Below are 27628 nucleotides of genomic sequence, written 5' to 3'. Positions count from 1 at the left end.
ATCTGTAGCCATAAAAATGGAAAAGGGTTGAGGATTAAAAGGTAGATTTTGTTAAGTGTTAAATTGTCAATTTGAGAGAAAAGTAATTTTTAGTTTATAATTTGATACGTTTGAAATGTTGTTCTTACTGACTTATAATGTGTTTTGTAGATATTTTTATGCTTTTGTAAAGACTCGTCGAGTCATAAACAAATTAATAAAGAAAAAACCACAGAGATCTTTAAAGAGGGGGAGTGCTGATATACTATTGTTAGAATTAAACAAACATCCCTTGGCACTCGTTCTAGGAAAGGTCCAATGATTTGAATAAAGGCATGACCGTTTCAAAAGCTTTTGGGAGACAATAATGTGTATTCTCTGCAAATGAAGCTTTAATAAAAATGATTGCAGTCACATGGTGTACTGGCACTTTTTCAAACGTTACATTGTTAATTTCTAATGATCACTTCCAGTATTTATTGTAGTCATATTAAGAACATTACACTTGTCTTGGTGTGCAAAGCACATTAGAAAATCCCAGGATAAACATATAAATTATTTTCTGATAGAAGGCAATAATTCCAAGATGGACAGTCTAGTACAATTCACTTTTAATTTTAGAGAATATCCCTATTGGAAAGGAGAAGGGAACAAACAGAATCAATGTTACACCCTGACTGCTTTGCATAAAGTCAATGAGCATTGTGGCAACATAAGAATGACCCTAGATTTTTATATTTGACAAATATGTCTCCAATACGCTTAAACCACTATTTATATAATGCACTATGGTCTTGGTGCTCATTTCATTTCCAGAATACTCACCCAAACAATATAATCTTTGTAACCATAAAATGTGTATACTCTTTCAGGCAGACTGGCATTTGGGTGGGAGAATAACATGGCTGTGTCATTTGTCTCTCCATTGGGGTCTCGTCTAGCTTCTTGTATGGTTTTGGGAGCTTTGCAGAATTTTAGAAGAGGATGTGTTGGGTCTTACGATGAAGATGTCTGTATGTGGCAGCCTATGTGTATGCAAATGAAGCCTTAGAGAAATATATATATATATATATCTGGGCTGATTCTCAAAAATGAATGCAAATGTAAAAAGTGCATCATCTGTGCTTTTTTCAATTGATTTATTTTTGAGAATCGGCCCCTATATGCATAGCATTGTACAAATGTGCAGATAACCTTATTCATAATGGTGAACTGTGTATAGCTTGGGGGCTGTGCAGCAGCGCAAATATTTTGTTTTTTCTGCTTATAGCGTGAACCTAGATCAAGAGCATCTAAGCGCTTTACAACAGGATTGCGCCAGAATTGGGATTTGCATTTTATGCAGTAATGCAGTACTCTTGGTGGATGGAGAGAGTGATTATAGGCAGGTATTGGGAGTGGGGGCTGATTTGATACTGAAACAAAAAATAAAAGCATTTCTGTCCCTGCTTACGGGATGGAAATGAAAGTGCGACAGCAGGGGTTCACCCCGCTACTGTGCCACTTAGAAAATGCATAACAAGGTTAGGATTGATCATGTCATACAATGTTCATCCCAAAGCATGTTCCAAACAGACGCAGGAGGATGTCCTATTTTCCGGGCATTTTAAAGTGAAACTCTTTTCAGGATACTGGATGAGCTTTAAAATGTGCAATGGGGATACATTAGGGCATTTGAATGTGTGCATCTATGATTTAGCATCTATGATGCGCACCTTCAAATGACCATGAGGCTGGAGGAGCATCTTTTTTTTTTTACACATCTCATCATTTGCACCAAAAGGTTTTCCGAATCTGCCACAGTACGTAGTTTAGGGAGAAGTTAAGGGATGTGCTAGAGTGGTCAAAATGCTCGCTTCTTCACTCATTTTGATTTGAGTTTTTGTCTGACCTGCTTTAATAGTACACATAGCAGAAATAATCCACCTACTCTACCCTGATTCACCAAACAGCATGTCTGCAATAAAGTTATTGTTTACCATGTCTGCTTTAAAGTTGTAGCACAATCTAAAATGCTGCATGGAGATCATCTTCATTATATGATAGTTTAATAAATTGTTAAAAACAAGGTTGTTTAACTCACCAAGCTAAATGGGAAATATTGAAGGAAACCGCCAACCCAGCATAACAGAAACAGCGAAACAATGAAAAACTAATTGCCCGAAACAGGGCCATCGAAGGATAAGAAAAAAGCAAACTACTGCAAATCACTGTAGAATGATGTTAAGTCGATGGATCAACCTAACCTGCAGAAAATGACTCAGACATTTGACCACTAACCCTACTAAAATCTCTCTAATAGTCTGCATGCTCACCCTCAAACACTGAACAAACCACACAAACTGAAGCTACCAACAGCACACATCAGAAAGCTCTCTAGCGCTTTCCCTCTCAATCCCACTAACCCCTCCCAACCCACTTGCTTTTCAAATCCGCCAAAGCACCTGGTGACCAAGAAAATGGCAGCGGTGCGTGGTATAAATCACAATAGCATTACATAACATGTGCGTTCTAACTGTCAACGAGTTTAATAAACCCAAGAAATCCTACCTTTGTTCTAGTTAAGTAAAGTATACATTATTTTATGAAAATGTACTGTTACAATTTGTCTTTTTAATTATTCTATTTTGACTTTTTTCAGTGTTAGCATCCTGATATGAGCCACAATGAATGAAAACAGACATGAAATCCCACCTGTGAAAAAATGTGCAATGATTCCAAGAAACACTGATCTGGAGGACTCAGTATATCATTCAGGAATGGATATAACGTGAAGACTCCTACATTTTACATTTAAAATGGATGTTATGAGAAATGACCTTGCACAGCTCCATGCTGTAGTACTTAAAGATGACAATATTACTTATGTATCTCTGTGCTGCGTACAGGTCATGGATACGACTTTCTAGGTTACTGTCAAATCCTGTTCAGGAGAGCATTTCATACTACGCTCCTGGTACATATACTTAAATTCTGTGACTTAAGGTATCAAAAGGAAGTTACAACCTGAAGAACATAGGATTTCATAAACCAGGGATTTGATGATCTAATTACAAAGGGCCACATTACGAGGCAGGCGCTCCCGTAATGAAGGGTGCTGATACAGGACCGGCACCGTTCATTACGGGATGCATTATTACGAGATCCCCTATCGGGACCCGGAACAGACATCTGGTAAAACCAAGGAGCTAATAACGTGCCTGTTATTAACGGGCCCTTTATTAGCTCCATCCCCATTCCCATTGAGCCCTATGGGGGCTCAAATGGGAATGGGGAATGGTTTTGTGCATGGGGAATTACCGGGACCTCCAAGGTCGGAATGACCTGGTAATTCCTCATTCACAGATCCCGGTACTGGAACCCGGTATGGAGGCAGCCATGCCCTTATTAAGGGCATGGCTACCTCCATATTGGTAATGAGGCCCAAAGTTTCCCTTTGTAAAGCATTGCAATCGTGTAGTGTTGCCAAATTGTTTCACTTGATGTATAGGAATGCTACAAGGCCCAAATTACAATGAAAATGTTAAAGGAAATCTTACAGCTGGTCAATTGTGACCCCCATATCATGGATTAATTTAGAAATGATGCATGTTACCACAGTGAGAATTAAGATATCAGTCATTATAAAGTAAACACATAGGCCCTCATTACGACCCTGGCGGAGGACCATGGTGCAATTTGCACCATGGTCCATGGCGCTAAGCTGCCAACTCCGCCATGGTGGTTGGCGGACTTACCGGCCCATTCCGACCTTGGCGGGGCGGTAAGTCCCCAATCCCCATTTACCCTTCCCCATTCCCATTTTTGCTCCATAGGGTATAATGGGAGTGGGGAAGGCGTTAATTACGCCACCGTAAATTACGGTGGCGTAATTAACAACAAGTCCCGTAGCGCCATGGATTTTTCCGCCTGCAAAAAGCAGGCGTAAAAATCACCATGGCGCTACGGGAACTCGTAGTCAGGCGGAAAGGTACGCCATGCTTCCCGCCGGCGTAAACCCCTTTCCGCCAGGGTCGTAATGAGGGCCATAGGCAGTAAGAGTACATCTATACGTTTACATGCAGTTTTAACAGGTAATCGCGTGTGTGCGTTTGTGTCTGTGTGTGTGTGTGCGCGCACGCGCTAATGGAGAGTGATGAAATGCCTAGTGATTGTACTATATGTATTTATAAGGGTAAACTAGACCCACATTTAATGTATTTTTGTCCTCTGCACGTGTACTGCATTTTGGAATAAACCTTTTACTAAAAAATAAAATTTACTTAAAGCACTTTGAATGTTTTTGCAAATTCTACCAGAAGAAGGGTACGGTGTTAATACTGGGAATAATTTTAGAACATTGAAGCTGATAATAGTGGCTGTTAAGATACATTTTCAAAACCAGCTCTATCGAAGGTTAGAGTAGGACACACTAGTCGATGAACAGCGTAATCTAGACAAACGATATCAAGGTAAATGAGGACTGAGCAATAAAGCAGACCTTAGAAGATACGAGAGTAGTATAATAGTGCACACATACAGCGCTTACATATGGCAAGCAACACAGAAGTACAATAAACAGTATATTAGGCCTGTAATCTCTAAGCATTGTAAAGTAAACATTTCTAAAGCAATTGATAAACACACACACACACACACACACACACACACATACACCCTCCCTCCCTCCCCATTAAAAGGTGATTCTAGTCACCCTATAATTAAGGTGGAGCCTTTCATCCATTCTATGTCTAATAACTTTTGGCCCATTGAACCGACCAGCACAACATTTTACAAACAAGATTTGCAGTCCAGGCAAATGTTTGTGCAAATCTGTGTAAAGTTTCAAAAGATTTAAATGGCCAAATAAAGCTGTTTTTCACTTTTCCATTCTTTTTCCCATAAGGAAAATGTCCACTCTATGCTCTAATGCACAGCCCAAACCCAAAAACGCTGGATGGATTTGTGCCAAATAAGAAACAAGTTGGGCACAAAGCACTCATAGGTAACCCTCTGTTATTTTGCCATAAAGCCGTCCAGTACTGTTTTTAAATTGGCATAGAACAGGGTGCCCCTGTACCCAAAAAGTTATCTTTATCTCCCACGATGCATTGCTGGTGCCAAGGCTTTTCATTTCTGAAATTCTGTCATTATGCAGTTTGAAATTCGTTAACTGCCCTATAATGAGGGGAGCATAAGCACAGGATACGAAAATAGATGATTTGTGAAGGTTTAGGCTTGGGGATAGTGTTGTTTCTTTTTCTTTTCTCTAGTGTTCTGCTGAGATTGAGATCTGAATATCGAGTGGCAAAAAGAAACAGTAAATACTTCAAAACGGATATATTCAGATGTAGCAATACACAGGGATTGCTAGTTAAGGGACGAGGAGTATTTTAAGTTAATTTAGGAAGCAATCTGTTTTTAATATAAAATATATTACAGGGATCACTTCTTAAATTAACCTAAAATGTATTGGAGGGGGTATTAGAGGGCTATTAGTGTTTGGGGGACTTAAAAACTTTAATAAGCCTAATTAAATTTAATAAAAGTGCATAACTGAAACATGAGTGGTGCCGATGTAGGTTTACATTAGACTTTGTTTGGATTGGCTAAGCTTGTCATGTGATTTAAAATTGAAGATCTTGATCTTCAGCATACGTCATTAGGCAACATTATTACATTCCCAACATCCCTCTTCATTGTCAGAGTAACTATTTAGCAATCCTACCTTAGCCCATACATCGCTTTTCCTCATCAAGATACCTAATTAGTAATCTTACCCTAACTACTACATCCCTCTTACCCATCCCATTACTCAATAGTATTCTTAACTATACCCCCAGATCCCTCATCCTCATCACAGTAAACTATAGTAATCTCACCTTTTTCTCTACATCCATCTTCCTTGTGCCAGTACCCAATAGTAATCTTACTTTTACCGCCCCCATCCCTCTTCCTCGTTCCTGTACCCAATGGTAATCTTACCTGTTCCCCCACCTTCCTTTTCCTTGCCTTGGTACCTAATGATAATCTTACCTTAACCCCCATTTCCCTCATCCTCCTTACAGTCCATTGCTACCCCCACATAACTCTCTCATCCAAGTCCCACACTACCCCACCTCACTATTCAAGTCACAATCCTTCACTATTTGCATAACACGCTTCCTCATCACAGTCTTCCTCAATCTCCATATCATTCTTCCCCTTCGCAGATTATCCAACCGGACTCTTCCATGTCACACGCTACCACTGTCCCAACCCCCGTTTTACACAACAGTCCCCATAAACCTAGAATTCACTCTTCCTCATGACAGTTTCCCACTATACCCACCATACTCTTCCTCATCACAGTCCCCACAAACCCCTTCTGATTCATCCTCATCAGAGTCCTACTATTGCACCTGAGATTTTCTCATGACAGTCCCACATAGCCCCAGCTCACTCTTCCTTGTGACAGTCCCCCACTACCCAGACCTCACTTTTCTTTGTGACAGTGTCTAACTACTCCCACCTTACTCTTCCTCATCACAGTCCCCATTACCCCACCTCACTCTTCCTCATCACTGTACCCCCACTACCACCACCTAATTCGTCCACATCACAGCCCCCCACTACCAACACATCACTCATCCACCTAACAGTCCCTTATTGACCCCACCTCACTCTTCCTTTTCATAGACCTACACTACCCACACCTTCATCTCAAGTACCTAACTACCCCAACCTCATTCTTCTTCATTACAGTCTCCCACTGCCCACACATCACTCTTCCACGTAACAATGTGCCACTATCCCCACCTCACACATCCTTGTCATTGTCCCCCACTACCCCACCTCACTCTTCCTTGTCACACTCTCCCACTAACCCCACCTCATGTTTGCTCATCACAGTCTCTCATTACCCCATCTCACTCTTCACCTTCACAGTTCCTCACTACCCCTCCTCACTGTTCCTGTTCATAGCCCCCATAAGCCCCTCCCCACTCTTCCATGATCACAAAACCCCACTACTCTCACATCACTCTTTCTGGTCATAGTTCCCATTACTCCCACTTCACTCTTCCTCATCACAGTTCCTCATTTCTCCCAACCCATTCTTCCTCATTACATCCCCCACTATTCCCGACTCACACTTCCTAGCCACAGCCCATAATTACTACCACCTCACTCTCTCATCACAGTCACCTACTACCACCACCAATTCACTTTTCAATGTCAGTCTCCCACTCCCCCACCTGACTCTTGCTCATCACACTCTACCACTGCTCACACCTCCTTCATTGTCACAGTACCCAACTAAACAATTCACATTTACTCAAAAAAATACCCCACTATCCCCACCTCACTCTTCTGCATCACAGTCCCCCACCTCACTCTTCCTTGTCACAGCCACCCACAAACCCACCTCTCTCTTTCTCATCACAGTACCCCACTATTCCCACATCACTCTTCTTCATCACAGCCTCCCACTAACCCTACCTGATGCTTCCTTGGCATAGTCCCCCACTAGCCCACATCACTCTTTCTCATCACAATCCCCACAAACCTCACATCACTCTTCCTCTTCACAGTCCCCCACTACTCCCACCTTATTCTGCCTGGCCACAGCACCACCCTATCACCATCACAGTCTTCCTTGCCACAGTCTCCCATTGCTCCTACCTCACACATCCTCATCATAGTCCCCCATTATTCCCAGCTCATTCTTCCTCATCACAACCCCCACTTACTCCCACTCCACTCATCCTAATAGCAGTCCCCAAATAACCCACCACACTCTTCCTCATCATATTTCCTCTCTTCTCCCACCTCACTCTTCCTCAACACAGTCCCTCACTGCTCTCACCTTACTCTTCCTCCTCACAGACCCCATTACCCGCACTCACTATTTTTTTTATCACAATTCACCACTACTCCCACGTGACTTTTCCTTATCAGAGTCTCCCACCACACCCTCCTCACTCTTCCACTTCAGTCCCCATTACTTCCACCTCTCCCATCCTTGGCATAGTCCCTCACTACCCCTCCTCACTGTTCCTGTTCATAGCCCCCATTAACCCCTGCTCACTCATCCATGATCACAGACCTCCACTACTCCCACATCACTCTTTGTGGTCACAGTTACCCACTACTCCCACCTCACTCTTCCTCATCACAGTTTCTCATTTCTCCCAACACACTCTTCCACATCACAGTCCCTCACTCCCCCCACTTCACTCTTCCGCAACACAGTCCCACATTACTCTTACCTTACTATTCCTTGTCACAAACCCCATTAGCCGCACTCACTCTTCTTTATCACAATTCCCCACTTCTCCCACCTGACTTTCCTTCATCACAGTCTCCCACCACACCCTCCTCACTCTTCCACTTAAGTCCCCATTAGTTCCACCTCACTCTTTTTCATCACAGTCCTCAACTACTCCACCTCACACTTACTTATGCTCCCTCTAAAAAAACATCTAAGTGCACAACTGACTAACAAAGTTAGCCACTTCTGAGCATGCATATTTAGTGAGCTATCTTCCCCAAAATAGTTTGGTAGGCAACTTCCCTTTTCCCAACCAATGCAATTCTTTACAAATCAGTGTAAAAGGTGCTTCCTACAGCACTTTTTCCAAAGATAAAGGCTACAAAAGATATGTGATTATAAAGAAAACTCGTCAACCATTCCAAGACGCCAAGATCTACCACAGTATCTAGCACAAGCACTTCTGTGCAGAGAAAAATACCTGTATTTTCAAAGAAGCACTGCATTCTTTGTATAAACAAAAGGTTTAGTTGTGGGTAGTCAAACATCATTTATCATAAATGATGTGGCTGGCAACAAATTCTGACAGGATGCAATATTTGCGTATGGAATAATGGCAACTAAAAGGAGTATGTCAGAAAACTGCCACTTTAATGAAGTAATTCAAGGCCTGGAGAACATGCCTCTTAATGTGTGTAAGGATGATAATTGCATCAGAATAACTGCACGAAAGAATGTGATGATCAGAATTTCCATGTCTCTACTTAATATCCATATTACATTGTCCTGCGAACAGAGCTATGACAACACTAACTCAAAACCGGCCTTTCAGCTAAGAGGCATACACGCCACCCATGTGTGCTCCCTAAAATAGGAACATGTACCCAAACAATATGAGAAACAATGAACATATAAGAACACCACCCGTTTCTATCCACAATTTTCCATTGATATTTCTGAATCAGTGACCAGCAGAGCAGTGGCATAGGAAGAAACTCTAATAATATTACTGCTTGATCTCAATAGGAATTTTAAGGAGAACGAACATCTTTTAACAAGCATAAAGAATTCCTATTGGTAAAGATAATAACTTTTTTACTCCATCAAAAATCATTTGATTCCAAGTAGGGGGTAAAACCTTATCAAGGCCCTGCTTGTAGTCATGACATAGGAAGTGAAATACAAGGGGACATAATACAGCCTATAGTTTTACCCACCATTCCTCGCCACAGCCTACACAAAAATAAACAAGAGCCTTACTGAGGATTCTTATGAAGCACTGTTGAAGAACTTAACATAAAAGGCAAATATTTGTGAATAGCGGCAATGCTCAGAGATACAACATTTTGAGTTCTCTCGTCTGTAACTAGGGAAATTATCCTGATGCTATTCTTATCACGCAGGCCCAGCCCCCACAATAGTGTGCTCTACTACACCTACCGTGTACAGTTGCCAAAGAGCACTGGTATGGACTCCTCACCAGCCTGCACCAACCACCTCTATGAAATAAGGAGCCCACCGCTCCAAGCCTTATGACGACCTTACTGGCCCACACCAACCAATGGTGTGACTGACCAAACATCCTGTACCTGCTCATCCAGGTGTACCCTGGGGGCAAAAGGGGGTCCTGCATGACTTGGCCCATGATGCCACTCAATCGCCCGGTCCCCACCCACCCATGGACTGCTCCCACGCACCTACCAAGTCAGCTGCCAGAGTGGCCATATCACCTGCTTGCACCAACCACCGACATGCAACTAGAAGCCCAAAGGAAGACAGCCCTCATGATGACCTCTCTGGCCCACACCAAACACTGTTGTGCCAAAGAAAGCTCCAAACACCACCAGGGAACCTCTTCTGTGGGATTGCCTTGGGGGTTATCCTGCGTGACATAACCCATGATGCTACTCATGTCGCCCAGTCCCAATCCCCCAACATGGTGCGCTCCAGTGCAACTACAAGGTCAGTTGCCAAGGAACGCTGGCCTGGTCACCTTCCCAGCCCACACCTACCACCGGCATGCCCCCAGGAGCCCACTGCACCACACCATATTGCAACCTCCCTGTTGGACATCAACCACTGGTGTGCCCGACCAAACACCAAAACATCCCTGTTCCTGCTCACCAGGGTGTACTCCGGAGTTAGTCTAGCATGACTTGGCCCATGGTGCCACTCCATTGCCCCACTCCCCCATGGACTGCTCCCCCAGACCTACCGGGTCAGCTGCCCAAGATGGCCAGCATGGTCCCATCTCCAGCCCGCACCATCCACCAGCACTCTCCGACTAGCCTGTTATGCTAGCAGCACATCACTGGTGTGAATCAGTCTGTCCAGACCAGCCCCATAAAAAACACCTACCCTGCTATGCCAGTGTATACCCTAGGGTAAGCTTGGGGCGACAGGTCCCCCAATGTCACTCCATCAGCCAGGTACCCATTCCTTTCCAGATCTTCTCCACATGTGTCAGATGTTCAATCACCTATTTCACCCCATTCCAGGCCTGCACCAGGTGCCTGTCCACCCAGGCCTCCAGATAAGGTGGGTAATAGGTCTTTTTATGCATGAAAATCTTGTAAATACGACAGCTTTATTATTTTCCTGGGTACATTTACACACAGGTTTAGAGCAGAGGGCAGTGCAAAATGATATCTGCTTTTTGGATACACGTAATAGTAAAAGGAGGATTACCTTCTAAAATAATATTACAGCAGCTTTGGAACTATTCGTATTGCATTGCATTCCTACACCTACTGGGCTCGCCAGCTAAGCAGTATTTACATGACAAGTTTTCTGCCAGTTTCGATGCTTTATGGAAAGCTCATGTACCACTATACAAGGGAAACAAACTGCATGGACCTAAAGCGCAGTGCATTGCTATCCCACAGATATATGCTATTAATTTAGTTGCCTCTCCAAAGGTTTTTCTAGCACTGTCGGGTAAGTCCATACTGAGTCATGGACGGAGCTCCAGCTCCTGGTGCTGACCAGACGTGTCACTTGTCATATTTAACAATCACACCTGGCCAGTAAAAACTCTGCCATTTCTCTGAGCTCAGCTCATAGAAAAGTCTTGTTTTCTTCTAAATCAATGAACGAAGCTATCAGCAACTGGTCTGATCACATAGGACGAGTAAAACGCTGATTTAGTGCTCTTGGTACAATGATTATATTTAGAATATTCAGGTCTCAAATGATCTTTCCCATCCCAACTCACTGTCAGTCATTTACTTACAACCCTCAAACCTGATAGCTTACTCACGGGTTCTGAAACTGTTCCACATCAATTCTAGTGCCGCTCTCTAATGCACACATAGAGATAGAGAGATGCCAAACAGATAGACTTCGGAGAGAGACAATAAATGCAACACTAAACGCAGTTCTGTTTATAAATCACTGTAGCAATACATCTCAGAGTTAAGAATGACCACTGATGTGTAAAACAAGTGTATAATTACATTCATGAATCCTCAAGTAATCTCGCTAATTGCTCAACATAATGATCGAACTCATCTTTTTGGCAAGTAACAAGTCACCTTTCATTAACCACACCAATTAATATCAATACCCTCTTCATGGGGCTTCATTCACGTTTCCAATACCAAAAGCCCTGTCCAGCCTCCCAGTGTGGGGCATAATTCACATTTCGAAAACAAATGCTGTCCAGTCTTAGCCTTTCTCTCAAGGAAAAGTCACAACTCTGCTAAAGTCAACATCACACTAAATTCACTAGAGCAATATTGTATAAAGTGTCATCACATTTCTAAAGGAAAATCACAATGCTCAAGTCTCTAAAAAGCAATACAATGTATAGGCATTCAAACATATTCTAATCCAAATTAAATCAATGAAGCAATCATATGCATTTCCATAAATGACCATATTCAATTGAAAGCACAAAATACAGCATCAAAGGACCAAAGACCAGAATTCCACACTATTCAGTCAAGCTATCACCCATTGCATTTTAAAGAGTATTTCAGGGGCAGCAGATAGCTCACACCCCCTGTACCCCTTGCAGGATCTCAGCAACTGCAACCACAGCAAGCCCATGTGTAGGGGCTGGCAGCATATATATAGGGTATCTAGCCTGGAAGTCCCCTTAGCATAAAATGCTTTCAATTGGTGGGCGAATCCCCTGCTTCTGAATCTAATGTGGAAGTACCGCTTCAGTGGCTTGTATGATGTAGGTAAACAATATGATGGTTATTCTGAATGACTAATCTTGCTCACTTACGTTATCGGCAGTTGTTGAAGTGTACGAAAAGAAGTAGAGGAACTATTTTCCTAATTGCCTGCCCCCACTCTCCACAAAACACATTTTCATACCCACTCACACGCACAATACAAACTCCCAAACACATGCGCCTGCTATTTAAGGGAACGTTCATTGCAGTGAACTGAAAGTGCAAGTTTCAACTTCTTCCTACAATTTTTTTTTAAAACTAATCCATTCCGGAATTGTTTCTTTTTAAAATAAAAATATAGGAACAGTGAAACTTAATTTAAAAAAAGTAGAGGAACAACCGCTCCCCCACCCCCCCCCCCCCCATTTTGACCCCTGGTTATCAATACCGCCATTTCAGCAAGACCAATTTGCAAAGTGTACCCTCTGTTCATGACACTACGTAACACGTGGAAAAGTTTAACACATACATATTACCCCATTTGAACGATGTCTCTAGAGAGGTAAGAACAAATGGCTAATCACCCTCACTATCATGAGTTGGGGTTTAGATTCTAATAAAGATACAGAGGTTAGTATTATGGATTATCTTCATTATTTACTGGTCAAGCAGCATTTACATTCTGCTAGGAGAAATCTGCAATGGAAGCTCCATAAGGAGCTAGGGTCATGACCCTCCAGAACAGCCAATCGCAGAAAGGCCCAGCACATAAAAGGTCCTACAAACAGTCCTTCTTCCTGTTCTGTGGCACTCGAAAACAACTTGAACTTCCCATTAAAATGGGATCAGGTGGACAAAAATCACAATCTCCTGTAAGAATTCCTCGAAGTGTCCCCAACGACTTGGATCCATCTCATCTGCTGTTAACTGAAAACAAGAAAAAACAAGATAAGTTAATGGGAGTTTCAAAGGATACAAGCAATTATATTGTCTTAACCTCACACAAGTGAGTGTACATTAGTACTGTGGGGTTTCTTATGCAAAAGTGAATTAACAAGGAGGGGTCCATGGAGTCCCTCTGCCAGACATTAGTCCTGATTATGAGAGGCTTACACAGAGTCTTTAGCTCACTATCTTTCACAGAGAAAAAATATCCCAAACATATAAGTCTTTGTCCTGCCCTGGGGCAGTCCAGCACCGAAATGCTAGGCAATTCTCCTCTGAACAAGAGTACCAACAGCAACAACAGACATATGTTTTGGTCTGTTTGGACCACATCGGTAGGGTGGAGCTGTGCCTCTCTATGAATAGTGAGCAAGGGGTCCACATCTGGATTCCCCTAGTAACTTAGGGTGAGACCCAAAATTACTTAAATATGCAAATTAACCAGGGGGATCCTGGGAGTCCCTCTACCAGACATTAGTCCTGGTTACGAGAGACTTACCCAGAGTCTTTAGCTTACTATCTTTCACAGAGAAGAAATATCCACAATATATCAGTCTTTGTCCTGCCCTGGGGCAGTCCAGCACCAAAATGCTAGGAAATTCTCCGCTGAACATTAGCACCAACAGCATCCCTAGACAAGTGGTTCAGTCTGGTTGCACCTCATCAGTAGGGTGTAGCTGTGCCTCTCTAAGAATAGTGAGCAAGGGGTGCATGTCTGGATTCCCCTGGTAACTCAGGGTGAGACCCAAAGTTACTTCAATATGCAAATTAACAAGGGGGGTACTGGGAGTCTGTCTGCCAAACATTAGTCCTGGTTATGAGAGACTTACCCAGGGTCTTTAGCTCACTATCTTTCACAGAGAACAAATATCCCAAACATCTCAGTCTTTGTCCTGCCCTGGGGCAGTCCAGCTCCAAAATGCTAGGCAATTCTCCTCTGAACAAAAGTCCCAATGACAACCCCAGACACGTGTTTCAGTCTGGTTGGACCTCATCAGTAGGGTGGAGCTGTACCTCTCTAAGAATAGTGAGCAAGGGGTCCACGTCTGGATTCCCCTAGTAACTCAGGGTGAGACCCAAAGTTACTTAAATATACAAATTAACAAGGGGATCCAGGGAGTCCCTCTGCCAGACATTAGTGTGGAACACCCCAGAATCAGGGCACATTGGAGGAAAGTCCACAGAATCATTTTGAGAAATGCTGAGGATTTGCCAGCCTTGCAATGTAAGGAACAGGGAAACATGGTGTCTGATATCTGGGAGAGGAACAGCAGTGGGGTGGAGGGAATTCGACCATATTAGCATTTGTATCCTTTTAATTTACCCATATTGCAGATACCAGGGGTATATTAGTAAGGCAAAGGCAAATTTGACTTAATGAAAGTAGAGAAAGGAATTTACACACTTTGAAATGAGCTGAGCCGTGCTCACTTGAAAATGTGAAGCCCTGAAGAAAGAACCTAAACACAACTTTGTCAAGGCTCTTGACTTCGAAGCCATCATAACATTACCACGTCTTCCTCAGGAGCAATCCCTAATGGAATGAGTAGGCGGTTGAGAGGGAGTGAGTGATTGATAAAATACTCACCTCTGTGTAGTTAACTGAATCTAAACCGCCACTTGCGATAGTGAAGGGGATTAGCCATTCTGTGTCAAGACCGGAGGCTTCATTTTATGTACGTTTAAAACATAGGAAAATACTTTGACCTGCCACATGAGGAGTGTGTATTGTGGCCTACTAAAAGGACATGCTTGAAACCAAGTTAACATAAACATCAGACAACTAAACACCACAAATGTAATATCTAAAACATTCATGTTCTTCTGCCCATCTTGACAAGATGCATTATCGGATTATAAACTCTCTGTTCAATAACAATCTAAAGGGAAGGGGAATAGAGAGGAATGACGGGTTGAGGAGAGTGAAGTGTATTAGTAAAAACCCATGGGTTTTGACATGTCTTATGCCCTTTGGATTGCTACTGAGGACCAAACTACAAAAGGGGGCCACAAACTATTCTTTTTCCAGCATGCATCACTTAACCATTGTCCAAGAGAGGATAGCGAAAAACTACATTTGTTTGTGTTTGGCAACAACAGAGCCAAGGGAAAATCAGGCTGTAAGAGAACCCCTCTCAGAGGAAAAAACAAAGGCAAATAATCTGCCAACATCCTTCCTGGAAACTATTTGAACAAATGAATTAAATACTCCTACTGGACAACTAGGCCCCGTTGGTGACATTCCTTGTAGTTGTTACCTGCACACTGAGGACATGCATTACTCTATTTGAAGGACAAACCCCATACGCACTCCTCTCCTAGAAAGAATTAAAGGGGCAAGAGTATTGTTTGTAAAGATTTCCATTTACACTCACTATTAGTAGTTTGAGTTCTTTAAAAAAATATTGGGTTAGTAATGCCACTAAGAGTATTGGTAAACTGGTAAAGCATCTGTAAAATTAAACATGAAGGGAGTCCAAAAGGTCCAGGACAACATCTGAGTGGCTGGTTACACCATGGATATTATTAACCTGACCCCAATATATAAAGCACCTGTTACTAGTGCAGTGGAAGCATTACCGCATGGGAAAGAGACCACGGGCAAACAATGACAAGTAAAAGCCAAATAGCCCTGGACATGGGTCTGTAAACGTTGTTTGTAAAAAGAAAAAAATAATTGCAAATGCCAATAATCTGGACTCTTGTGTAGGCATGGGTATGGCACTAGCCAGGCACAGCCTTAGTGGTAATAACTAGCCACTGATGGTAGCGGGTGCAAAATGGTGCAAGTATCTGGACATCTAATAGCAGCACCTGGCAAAGGCCTAATATTTATTCACAAGCTAAATCTGTTGGCTTTACCAATTCTTATTGTTAACAGGACTTCAGTGAAGGACAGACAGAGTGCTTACAAATCGAGTGGCTGTAGGCAGATCTGGTTAGACATTGTTATTACACCAGCAGTAGGTTTACAACTCGAATTAAGACATTTACTCTCAGAAGAATGCTTTGAAGAAACTTTGGTGGGCACTTTGAGCACAAAGTTTGATGGTAAGGTTTGTAAACTGAGCTCATTGAGTTCCCAGGAGGAGTTGTTTTGAGTGGCGATGGGCAAGAACTCGGTGGGAATACCCATAGGGATTAGCATGCCTTGGGCAGTCATTGGGTAGGCAAATAACCATACACCTACAAGCTCTGTTCCTCCACACATGCCATTTCTCCCTAAATGTACTTTAATGCAATAGTTTTGGCTTATAGGTGTCACAAGCGACACCTAATAGCACAAACTAAAAACGTTATGAGGTCAAAGGGATATTTGTCAACATTCACGTACTCATGGGAAACGAACAGCTCCTCAGTAACCCAACTTCTAGCATAGCCAATGGGAAGTCAACAGGTAAACACAGGTTGTAACCCTAGCAGGATAAGAGGAGAGTGGTCAAGGGGAGGAAAGGAAATGTATTAATACTCAGACACATTCTCTATAGGCAACCACAAGCACATTAATGGAAGCACGTTATAATGGCAAATCCCCACTGGAAAACACTATGTGAAGTCTTTACCAGGCATATGAAGTATATACATTTCCAAGAGAAAAACGATTGAGCAGAGTATTGGACCTGGGCTGTGCCTAACTACTATATCGCCCCTGACACCATAATAGGAGACATCTTCCCCTCCAGTAATAGTATTTGGGAGCAGCAAATAGAAGGAGGTCCTCCTTTTTAAGAAATGGTGTCATTATCCCCTGTTGCACAGATAAACCTTGCCCGAGCACAGAGAGAAAACAGTGTTCTGCAAGTGAAAGGAGCTTCTCCCTTCCCTTTGTGGGAAGCAAATATTCAAATGTATTAGAGTGTTGCGAGCAGCCCCCTGTGTGAAACCTGATAGTATGGAGAAGCTAGGTTTGTTATCATTATAGAATCATTACCCATTATTATGGAATCATTACCCATTATTACAGAATAATTGCCCATTGTCAGAGAATCATTACCCATTTAGGGATTAGCTATCCATCATTGCATCCTGTTCAGTTATCCATTATACATTCTTAGTAGTGACAGGAAGTAGTGACATTAGACTATCCACATTATTCTGCCACTTTGTATGCATTTGCAATTTGCTATAGAATGAGGCCTGTTATATTTGAAGTGCCATGTAGAGACACATGTTATATTTGTAGAGACACGTTATATTTGTAGAGATATGTTGTTATGTATTATGTATGCATGTAGAGAGACACGCATTGAGTGTGCACTTAGTATATGCATTGAGCTTTAGTATAGTGTCTGTATGAATTAATGTTTTAGGCACTACATTTGAGAATAGAGAAAGCATGAAGCCATTCCATTGAGACACACACAGAAGTTGTTCGTTCCACAGAGACGTTGTTATGGTACACTGTGAAAGATTGGAATGTGTAAACAGTTTGGTTGATAAGAGGTCACCTTTCCCTTTGTAGAGACACAGAGAAGGAGGGTTTATCAGCCTTGGTTGTGCTTCGCAGACAGAGAGAAGGTGGGGCAGGCAGCGCCATGGAGAGAGAAGAGCTTGCGTAGACAGAGACATGCATGACGAGAGAGGGATTTGAATGGAGAAATATGGGTAGATGGTAAGATGGACCGCAGACAGAAGATAGATATTGCATAGATATGTAGAAAATGTCACAATGACCAGAACATGCCGTGATTGAAAAGTACAAGACATGCATCACAGACATTTAGGCACTGCTCACATTTAAAAATGCTGACGGATAGAAAGAGAGGCATTTTAGCTTGGAGAACAAATGTAACCATGAATATGTATACGTCATTGACCAGTAAAATGAAAGGTGAGGCTTTTGGGAGTTTGTAGTTGTTGGAGATGGAGTTTTGGATAGAGCTGTTCTCTGAGATTTCAGTTGCTGCTCTCTGCTGGTCTGCTCTCTGAGGAGAGAGGGAGTTGGTAGTTTGAGATGCTAGTTGAAGTTGGAGATGGCACACTGACACTCTGAGAGATCGAGAGATGACTTGGAAAGGCATTTGGGAGTGATTGGATGTAATTCGGAAGCGGTTTTGGCTCATATGCAGATGGGGAAACATTCTGAGCTGAGCTGATGAGATTGATCTGGCAGGGATTTGTCAGAGAGAGGCCTGGCCCTGACTGACTGGCTGGTTGCAGAGTTAGCAGGAGAGGAGAGACAGAGCAAAACAGAGAAAAGGAGAGTATTGCTGAATAAGACACGTGCATGGGGAATTAGAACAGACTCTCAAACAGAGCTTTGGCTGACATGATAGATGGGGTAATCAGACAGGGGGCCTCATTACGAGTTGCCCGGTAATAGCGGGTCCATTTCCGGCATGCCGGAATGAGCGTGTCCGTGCACGTATGAACCTGCTAACAGCGGGTGATTACGAGTGCGCAAGCATGCGCGTTCCCCAATGCCGGTAGTGGCAATCCCGCCATGCCGGTAAAGTGCCACCAACCCCCTTATACCGGCATTGCGCGGTCCGCCCATAGCGTTACCGCTTCATACCAACACCTGAATACCGGCACGGTAATGCCGGCATGGTATCACCGTGTATGTAAAAACCAGATCCGGAAATTACGTCATCGCGCAGGAAGGGGAAATGGGCCGCCGGCCATCTTTAAAAACACAATCCATTGCCATCCTCCATAAACACCACTACACCCGTGTTGTTGAGTACCACAACTCAATCAGGATGTCGAAGGCCACCAGAAAAAGCACCCAAAGGAAGAGGAAGCAGCGTTTTTATGATGCTGAACTGACAATGCTGGCAAACACCCTAGAACAGCATGCTGACATCATCAGAAGCACAGACCTTAAGCACGTGGCCCAAACCCGAAAAAAAGAGGTGTGGCACGAGGTTGCTACGAAGGTGTCGGCAGTGGGGAGCACCCCAAGGAGCGTACGGGATTGCCGAAAGCGCTGGGACGACCTCTGCCTCCGGGTCCGGAAGATCCAGGCGGAGAACCGGAGGGCCGCAATGGCGACAGGCGGTGGCACACACTCCCCTGTAAAGCTCACCGCATGGGAGGAGACCACAAGTGGATATATTGACCCGGAATCCATAGAGGGGATAGGAGACCAGGAGTTTGGCGCAGCAACTACAACAGAGGAAGGTGAGTGAACCATCACATCCACGTATAACAAAACATGATGTGACACAAGTGATGTTGAAGTCAGATTAGGCTGGCCAATACATGTCCCAAGGCGACATCAACACATCAATAGAATAATGAGTGCCACCCCTTGCACCACATGCATGATGAGTGAAAATTCCAATCCCAACAGAGGTGCAACATGACCCAACCATGCCCATGGCCCCCCCTAGAGACACCAAAACAATCCAATGCCACCAGCCATGCAATGATTGCCAACATGTCCCCTCAGTACACCAAATGCCACACAACAGAAATTAAATTGTGCCTGAATGTATGAAAATATCACACCGCAAAACATCACAGCTGCCATTTGCAACATCACTGATGACCTGCATCTCTTCTATCTCCCAGGCACCGATGAGGAAGGTGGAACACAGGACAGGGGTGCGAGCACATCCAGTGCACGCAAGGGGACCAGGGCCACCGCCACCCCCTCGTCCAAGAAATTGCCTGCAGCCACACCCATGTGCCACGCAAGGCATCAACCCTGCAGGGGGCACCTGCTGCAACAGTGGTAGCTGTTCCAACGGCCACCACGGATGTCGTGTCCACAGAGGTGGCTGAAGAGGCAGAGGTAATATCCGGAACGCCCAGCCCAACGCCCATTGCCAGCACCCCCCTACCTGCGGAGACTGAGAGCCAGGATGACCCATGTCTCCATGACTCCGACCTTGGAGATTCGGACATTGGCATCTTCGAGGAGGACAGTGCCCAGGTCAACGACCCCACACAGGTGCCTTCCACCACCCCGCCAGCCACCACCCTGCCTTCCACCACCCTGCCTTCCACCACCCTGCCAGCCACCAGTACACCTGCGGCTGAAACCCCCTTCGAGGTCCGTCTGGCAAGGGTAGAGGCCCGCCAAGAAGAAATGTTCCAGATAATGCAACAACAGGTTGTCGCTGGTGGTGAGGCCATAAAGGCCATAGCCACGGCCATTGCTGCCAATACAGCTGCCGTGGAGGCATCCACGTGTGCATTCAGGGAGTGCATGGGGTCACTGACCCAGGCCCTTCTTGCGAACATCACGCAAGTGCAGCAGCCACACCATGGCCCAGCCAGGGGACTGACAATAGACACCTCCACCACGTCAAGCCCTTCCACCTCGGTGCAATCAAGCCCTGTGCGCTTAACGCGAAGGAGCGCACGGCGCATGGCCATTGCACCCCCAGACCTAAAAGTCGCAAAGAAATGACATTATGGTAAATGACAAAATGTGAGGAACTACAATGGTGAAGGCAACACTGTTTGTTGCACGCATGGGGACATTTGGGATCTGCGGGGTGGGTGAGGGAGTTTGTTGGCCTATTCACTGGGGTATGTGGGGTGGGTGAGGGAGTTTGTTGGGGGGTTCTGGGAGGGGGGAGTGGGCACAGTTTTGCTGTTACAAATAATACACAAGTTGTGATGAGAAAAATCCATGGCTGGACATTGTTATTTTTCGTGTTCATCCATTTAATGTGTTATGGTGTTCAGTGCCCAACTACCAACATTCCCTTTGTGCATGTTTACATTGGCCCAGTGTCTGACTGACACAAGTCATTCATCATCCCTGTGTTTCAAAAGTATTTGTCAATTAATGCTTGACGTACAGCATGGCCGTCCCGTGCATCATGTACTGGCAGGGGGGATCCTACGCCTCCGTCTCCATCCCCTTCATCCTCACCCAGCCCATGCATGTCAATGTCAGGTGGCAGTGGTACATTCCTTCGGACGCACATGTTGTGCAGCATGACACAGGCCATGGTGATCTTTGCCAACTTCTCAGGCCTATATAGGAGTGCCCCCCCCAGACCTGCTTAGGCAGCGGAACCGCACCTTCAACAGGCCAAAGGTCTGCTCAATCACAACACGGGTACGAGTGTGCACATGATTGTACTCCTCTTCATGGCTGTTCTGCGGGTTCCGCACAGGGGTAAGTAGCCACGGCCTCAAGGGATATCCACCATCACCTGCAAGCAGATACAAATAGGTGTGTGTCACTCTGAACTGCCACCTTCAGGGAGCATGTTCATGGCAGCAGCTATTTGGCGTGGGCATGCACATGTCCCTGTACGTGTACCAAATAGTCACCTATATGGAATGTATACTGTAAAGAGACGCGGAACACTGGATGGGGTTGAATAGATGATGCAGGGTGTATTCATGCAGGCTGAGGCAGATGTGCTGTGGCAGTGCGACAATGTTTAGCCTCCAATTCATGCTGTATACTCTTCACTATGCATGGTCACACTAGCCGCATTGCCACAGTTGCCATCCTATTCAGTCATGCATTGCTTGCCATCACCATGGTGCCCCGGTTCTGCCTCTTACTTGTTGTCATCCATATGCATTATTTGTGATATGTGGCCCAGTGATGTGTCATTTTCCGTTTGGCTGGGTCAGGTGAGGAGTGTTTAGCTCTGCATTCATTCTCCACTCACTGGCTATTGCCACCCAGGTGTACTATTAACCCCCCCCTTTCTCACCCTGGTGAAGTATCCCCCCCTTTCCCACCTGGGTGCAGTAGCCCCCCCTTTTGCATTCGCACACATGAGTACTCCACAGCATGGCCATGGGCCTGTTGTGCAACTCACCGAGCAGCCAGGCACATGGTCCAGCATGTCGCTCCATGTGACGGGGTAGCGTGGAGTTGCGCAGTACCATGGCATCATGTGTGGATCCAGGAAATCGGGCACAGCAATGGGTGATGATCTTGCTGGAGTCACATACCATTTGCACATTGAAGGAGTGGTATTGCTTGCGATTGCGGTATACCGCCTATATGGCATGGGGGACTACCAATTCCACATGGGTGCAGTCGATGGCACCAACACTTTGGTTTCGGCTATCTCCTGGGCAGTCCGTGGTAGGGATAAGTGGGTGCTTGCGTGCTTCAGGAGGGCATCCAGCACTTGATTCAGCATGCATGAGAATAGTGGTTGTGAAATGCCGTGCAGCTGGCCCACTGTGTGTTGGTAGGTGCCTGTGGCCAGGAAGTGTAGCACAGACACCACCTTTAGTAGTGGGGGGATGGGAGTGCGTATTTGTATGTGTCTGGCAATGTCGTTCTGTATCATGTCCACTATGGTGGTGATGGTGTCACGGTCCAACCGGCACAGGGTGTGGATCTGCTCAGGGGTTAGGTTGAATGGGCTGGGTCTGGTACGAGGGATTGGTGGCTGCCTACGAGGCGCTGGTGGCTGCGCTGGTGGTAATTGCTGGGCCTGTCTCACCCTCCTTCTCCTCCTGCGTCTCCTCTGTGCTGCCTGTTCTTGCTCATGTAGTTGTTGTTGTTGTTGCTGTTGTTGCTGTAGTTGTAGCAGTATAGGCATGTCCTCCTGTGCCATGATTGCAAATGCTAGAGGTAGCATTTTGGTGTAGGAAGGGGTGTGGTGTGTAGGTGTGCTCCTTTTGTACTGGGCCACTCTACATTGCCTACACCTGTGGGGGGAGGGTTGTGGTGTGTGAGTGTGCTCAGTTCATACTGGCACAGCCTCCTTTGACTCCACCTGTGGTGATTGTGTGCACCTGTGGCAGCTGCCTTGTATCTTGGTTGCTGTTTGCAGGTGGTCCGCGATGCTTGTTTTGCCGCATCATGCAGCCCGTTATTACCGGGTTCGCGATGCCGGTATTTGCATGTTTGCGTGGGTTGTAATTGGCACCTATAACCGGCATGCCGATATTTCCTGCCTGAAGAGGCGCGTGTACGCGCCTATGCCGCTATTTGCGGCACAGTAAATAACGGTACCGTTAATACCGGGTTTGTGGGTCAGAATGCTACGGAACGTTAAATGATGCTGGTATTTACATTCCGGCATAATTTTTCCCTTACCGGCATACCTCGTAATGGGGCCCACTGTTTGTCTTAGAGAGAGAGTGTGAAGTATGGTTTGGAATTGAGTTGCTGTCAGATTGCTTGCATTAGAACACTATAAGGCTTATAGTTATTTCATTGCTGGCAGATTTGCACCAAAAGCATAAAAGGTGCACATTTGAGATTTTCATTATAGTAGCATTTGCATCATGCATTGCTATGTATGAATAAAAGTGTTTCTATTGTTGAATCGATTCATGTGTTTTCTTTGTGTCTTATGTTAGTGTGTCCATAGGAGTAATCTAGGAGTAACACAGTGCACAAAGAACCTGAGATATAAGAGCAGGGGGGGGGCATAGTGATTCACCTCCCCCACCCCCAGGTAGATTTGTTGCAGCTCCACACCTGAGCCATTGCTTCTGTAAATGGAATTCAAATAAATAACTTAACAGGAAATGTTAAAATTTCCAAGGCCGCAAGCAACCGTCAATTCCAGAATAGGGCTCAGACTGAGGTAAAACAAGAAAATAAACATATTCTACCGTCTTTCAACAATATATGAAAACATATAAATATGCCCGCACACACATGCATTTTCAGCTGAACACTCGAAGAGAGTATGACACCCATAATGCTCCCTAGACCATGCAATTCACATAGGCCCTTCACATAGGCTAAACTCCAGATTCAAATTCACTTCTTCCTTGCCAGGTCATGCTGTTGCCAGTTGTTGCCAGTATTCCAGTTCATGCCATGCTAGTCACTGCTCTTCTCATGAGGGACCAGCCAACGTTGGATGCAAGTGCAGATTTCAAAGCACAATGGTGTCAGATCAATGATCTCTCTCTCTCACAAGAGACAAAGCTTCACTGCTTTTCAAACGTGGTTAGCACCAGGAATTCAAATGCTTTCAGAGCGTGTCTTCCTGATAATTCTCCTTTCTCTCTTTTCCTCAGGCCCAAACTTGTGTCTGGTTCTGGTTCACAAGGTAAGGCTTCCAAATGGATTCTATTCTCGCTGCAGATTACAAAACAGCCCACAAAACGATTTCTCCTTTTTCTGAACATCTTTCACTCTCTTTCTCTCTCTTGGCACAGAATGCTACAAGGTGTCGATTTCAAGTCAGTCACGAGCTTCACTTCCCATGGCATTAGTTGTCATGCCAGGAAATTGGGTAGCAAGCAGGTCTTCTGGGTACCTTCTCAGAGCAAAGCCATTAACAAAGCTACACCCTAAGGCCTCAAATTGGTCGGTCGGCATTTCCCAGAAGTGCTGCTGCAAAACGTAGATGACAGTACCAATGTCTCATCACTGCTGCTACAAACAGCTTTAATCCCTTTCTCACCAATATTCCCACTCCCGCTTTCCTCAGAGGGCTAGGGCCCCAATATCCTGTTCCTAGTCTGGGGTGCATGGCCCTACGCTCTTCTCCTCACATATATTTGGTCTCTTGCAGAATAAGCACATCCAATTGAGCCCTCTTGAACTCCCTGCAGACCAGCACTATACGTTGAGTGTCCTCACCCTGAGAGGCCTATCACCGAAGAGTTCTGATATTGTCGCCATTCTTTATATGATTCCGATACCCTTCAGACCTTGCGCTCATGCTGTTATCATGTTCAATGTTTCTCGCTGCGCACCCGCTAGTATTAAGAAGGTGTGTTCCAAAACCAGCATCTGATCCCACCTGGTTATCTGTGCCCGGTAGATCTCAGACCACCAGAGGAGTCCGCCCTTCTTGCACCCCATGATATACATCATAACCTTGAGCTCCTAGTTACACCTACCCTCAACTACAATCTCCCAACAATTCACTCAGCTATAAAAATGTCTCACTGTCCACATACATCTCCGCGTCCAGATTTTCCGATCGGAAGCGCTCTCACTTCCCTCCTCCAAGACCCAATCTCTGAAGAGCATCTAACGAGGTCACAAGTGTCCATTGTCAATCGTCTCTCACACGAGGAGCGTGCACTTTGACATCTTGGGTATGTTTCCTCGCGTGTCGCATAGTTTTTCTTCAAGAACATGCAGTGTTTCACGTACTCCAATCTGTGCATGTGCATCCATATGGTCTGGGTGTCCATGCCGTTATAGATTTCAATGTTCCATGTCCGAGGAGCGTTCATTCTCCTGAATTTCCTGGATCCAGGTATTCGCCTCCATCTCGGGCCTTTGATCCGCCATTCCCTATCTTCTGCCCCTTTTCCCTCCCAACTCGCTTCTTCTCCTTGCTCATCAAGCAGGTTGGTCGTACAGCCCTGAATGTCTCTTTCAGATTTGAGCCTGATCATACTCTCCTCCCATTCGAATGTTAGCGAGAAGGGCTATCTCCAACGATAGCGTATGCTCCTCTCCTTCAGCCTCCTGGTGAGCGGGCCGCACTTTCTTCTCATGGCTAACATCAGTGTTGACAGGTCCTGATATATTGATATCCTCGCCGTTTCCATGGTGATCTGTTGGTTGTGTTTGGACTTCTCTAGCACCCTGCCTTTGTCCGCGTAGTTATGGAACTGAGCCAACACTGTCTTTGGTCCAGCTGCAGCTCCTCCACTCTATGTATGCGGTCTATTTTGGGCTCAGCAATAGGGTCATCTTGGAACAGGTGCTCCATGAGTGTGTGTAGCATTCTTTTCAGGTCGATGTCGGTCTCCTCTTCCCGTTCTGGAATGCCGAAGATGCGTATGTTGTTGAGTCGCTCATGGTTTTCCAGGTCATCCATTTTCAGCCGGAACTCCTCTTCTCTCGCCTCACTGTCTGCTATTCTCTGGTCCATTTGGGTTTTCCAGGGTGCTCAATGAGGATTGATTGTGCTCAACCTCTTCGAGTCTCTCCTCCAGTTTATCTATTCATTGTGTTATTTTGTCGATTTTCCCTCCTATGTTGGCTCTCATGCTTTTCATCTCGTTCAGGAGATCTGCCAAATCCGCCTTGGTTGCAGTTGCCTCTGCTCCCTGAGTCGTCATTCTGGAGTCCGGGGAGTTGGCCACGTGGGTGTCTTGTGGGGAGAACCTGCATGGGGCCAGTCTCTCCCTGATGTCCATACAGTCGCGGCAACTGCTCTTTCATTCGAGTATACCCCTCTATTACTACCTTTTTGTGGACCCTGCATTGGTGAAGGGGTTTGTGCCGTCCCTTCAGCTGGAGAAGAGGGCACACGGCCCGGGATCGGGGGCCCAAGCTTCTCCAGGGTGATGCACAGCAGTCAGTGTTGCAAGGGAAGTGTTCCGCCCTCCAGGAGGTCTTAGTCCTATGAGGCTTGCTATGCAGAGGCCTGTCCTTCTAGTGTTCTTTCGCTGGAAGCATTAAATTCGTCAGACGGCAATCTTACGGTAACCTCCCTTTTTCCATTCTGGGTTCAATCCCACCTCTTCATGCGTCACGGGGGGCCCCTCTGCCTTTGTTTCTATTTATGAGGAGCCCGGGTATATGATACTTAGGGATGTCACAGTGGGTAGCTCTTATGTTGCAACTCGTCGCCACATAGTGTAGTTTCCTGTAAGCACTTCCTCTGCTGTTGTGCTCTTTATGCAGGGATTCACAGGCACCTTTTGCCTCACTTTCAACTTAGCTCTGTGAGATTATCATGTGTTTTGACTTTCACGGCTTGTGAAATAACCTCAGCTCGTAATGTTCTTGTTCGCTGCAGGGTGGAGAGCAGCCTCATGAGTCAGGGGGGAGCAGGCGTCATCTCGGAGGGTAAAAACCTGCTTGTTGTCTTGTGTCCTTTAATATACCTCCCCTCGCCGGGGTGCCTTCATCTGGGATCTGCTTGTTCCTTCCTGGTCGGTGTGGCCAAACGGAGGGGGGGGTCCAGTGAGATGGGCAGTTGTCCCGCAAAGCTGGCCATTAGATATTAGAGGGTCCAAGGTTTTACATCAGTCAATTATGGGACGGCCCCAGGGCGCTCCACCCTCGATGGTTCTAGCCTCGTATGAGTAGGGGATCCGAACAGGCAGGAGCCCCTGATGTGCGCCAGGCTGCCCACTGTCTGGAATGATGGGCTATTGTACTCACAGGATGCAGATGTCACTGGGCCCAGCCCTCTTTTCCCAACCGTGAACACCGGTAGCTAAAAATCGGGTCAGCCATGTTTTCCAATATGGCGCCCCAGACCTATCTGTAAAAACAGACTCCAGTCAACTTTTTTAGCCATTTCTTTTTGGAAAGGTCCTTCTTGTGTTTGTCTCTGCGTGCCAAACCAGGTTTGGTCCCTTTGTTCATTGGCCTTTGGCAGGCTTCAGTGCTGAAGCCCTCCTCTGGTGCCTGAGTGTCTGGGGTGGACAGGAGGTGAGGGAGGTGCCCAAAACTCCCTGTGCTTAGTCTCCAAGGAGACCTGAATGCACTCTGGCATAATTAGCCGGCTGGCTGTCCACCAAGGACAGCCAC

General features: G+C 45.4%; 1 protein-coding gene across 1 annotated transcript in view; it reads left to right on the top strand.

Moving 5' to 3' along the window:
* Window positions 1–4249, top strand: part of LOC138505001 (tolloid-like protein 2) — a 160150-nt gene extending 155901 nt beyond the window's left edge. Inside the window, exon 22 of the mRNA XM_069625360.1 lies at window positions 2621–4249. Within this exon, the coding sequence (XP_069481461.1) occupies window positions 2621–2634 (14 nt within the window). The 3' untranslated portion in view covers window positions 2635–4249. The remainder of the gene's footprint in view (window positions 1–2620) is intronic.
* The last annotated feature ends 23379 nt before the right edge of the window (window positions 4250–27628 follow it).

This window comes from Ambystoma mexicanum, chromosome 11, assembly GCF_040938575.1.
Source record: "Ambystoma mexicanum isolate Mex_15411 chromosome 11, UKY_AmexF1_1, whole genome shotgun sequence".
Lineage (NCBI taxonomy): Eukaryota > Metazoa > Chordata > Amphibia > Caudata > Ambystomatidae > Ambystoma > Ambystoma mexicanum.
The sequence above is the reverse complement of the archived record's forward strand: the minus strand, read 5'-3'. Positions and strand labels throughout refer to the sequence as shown.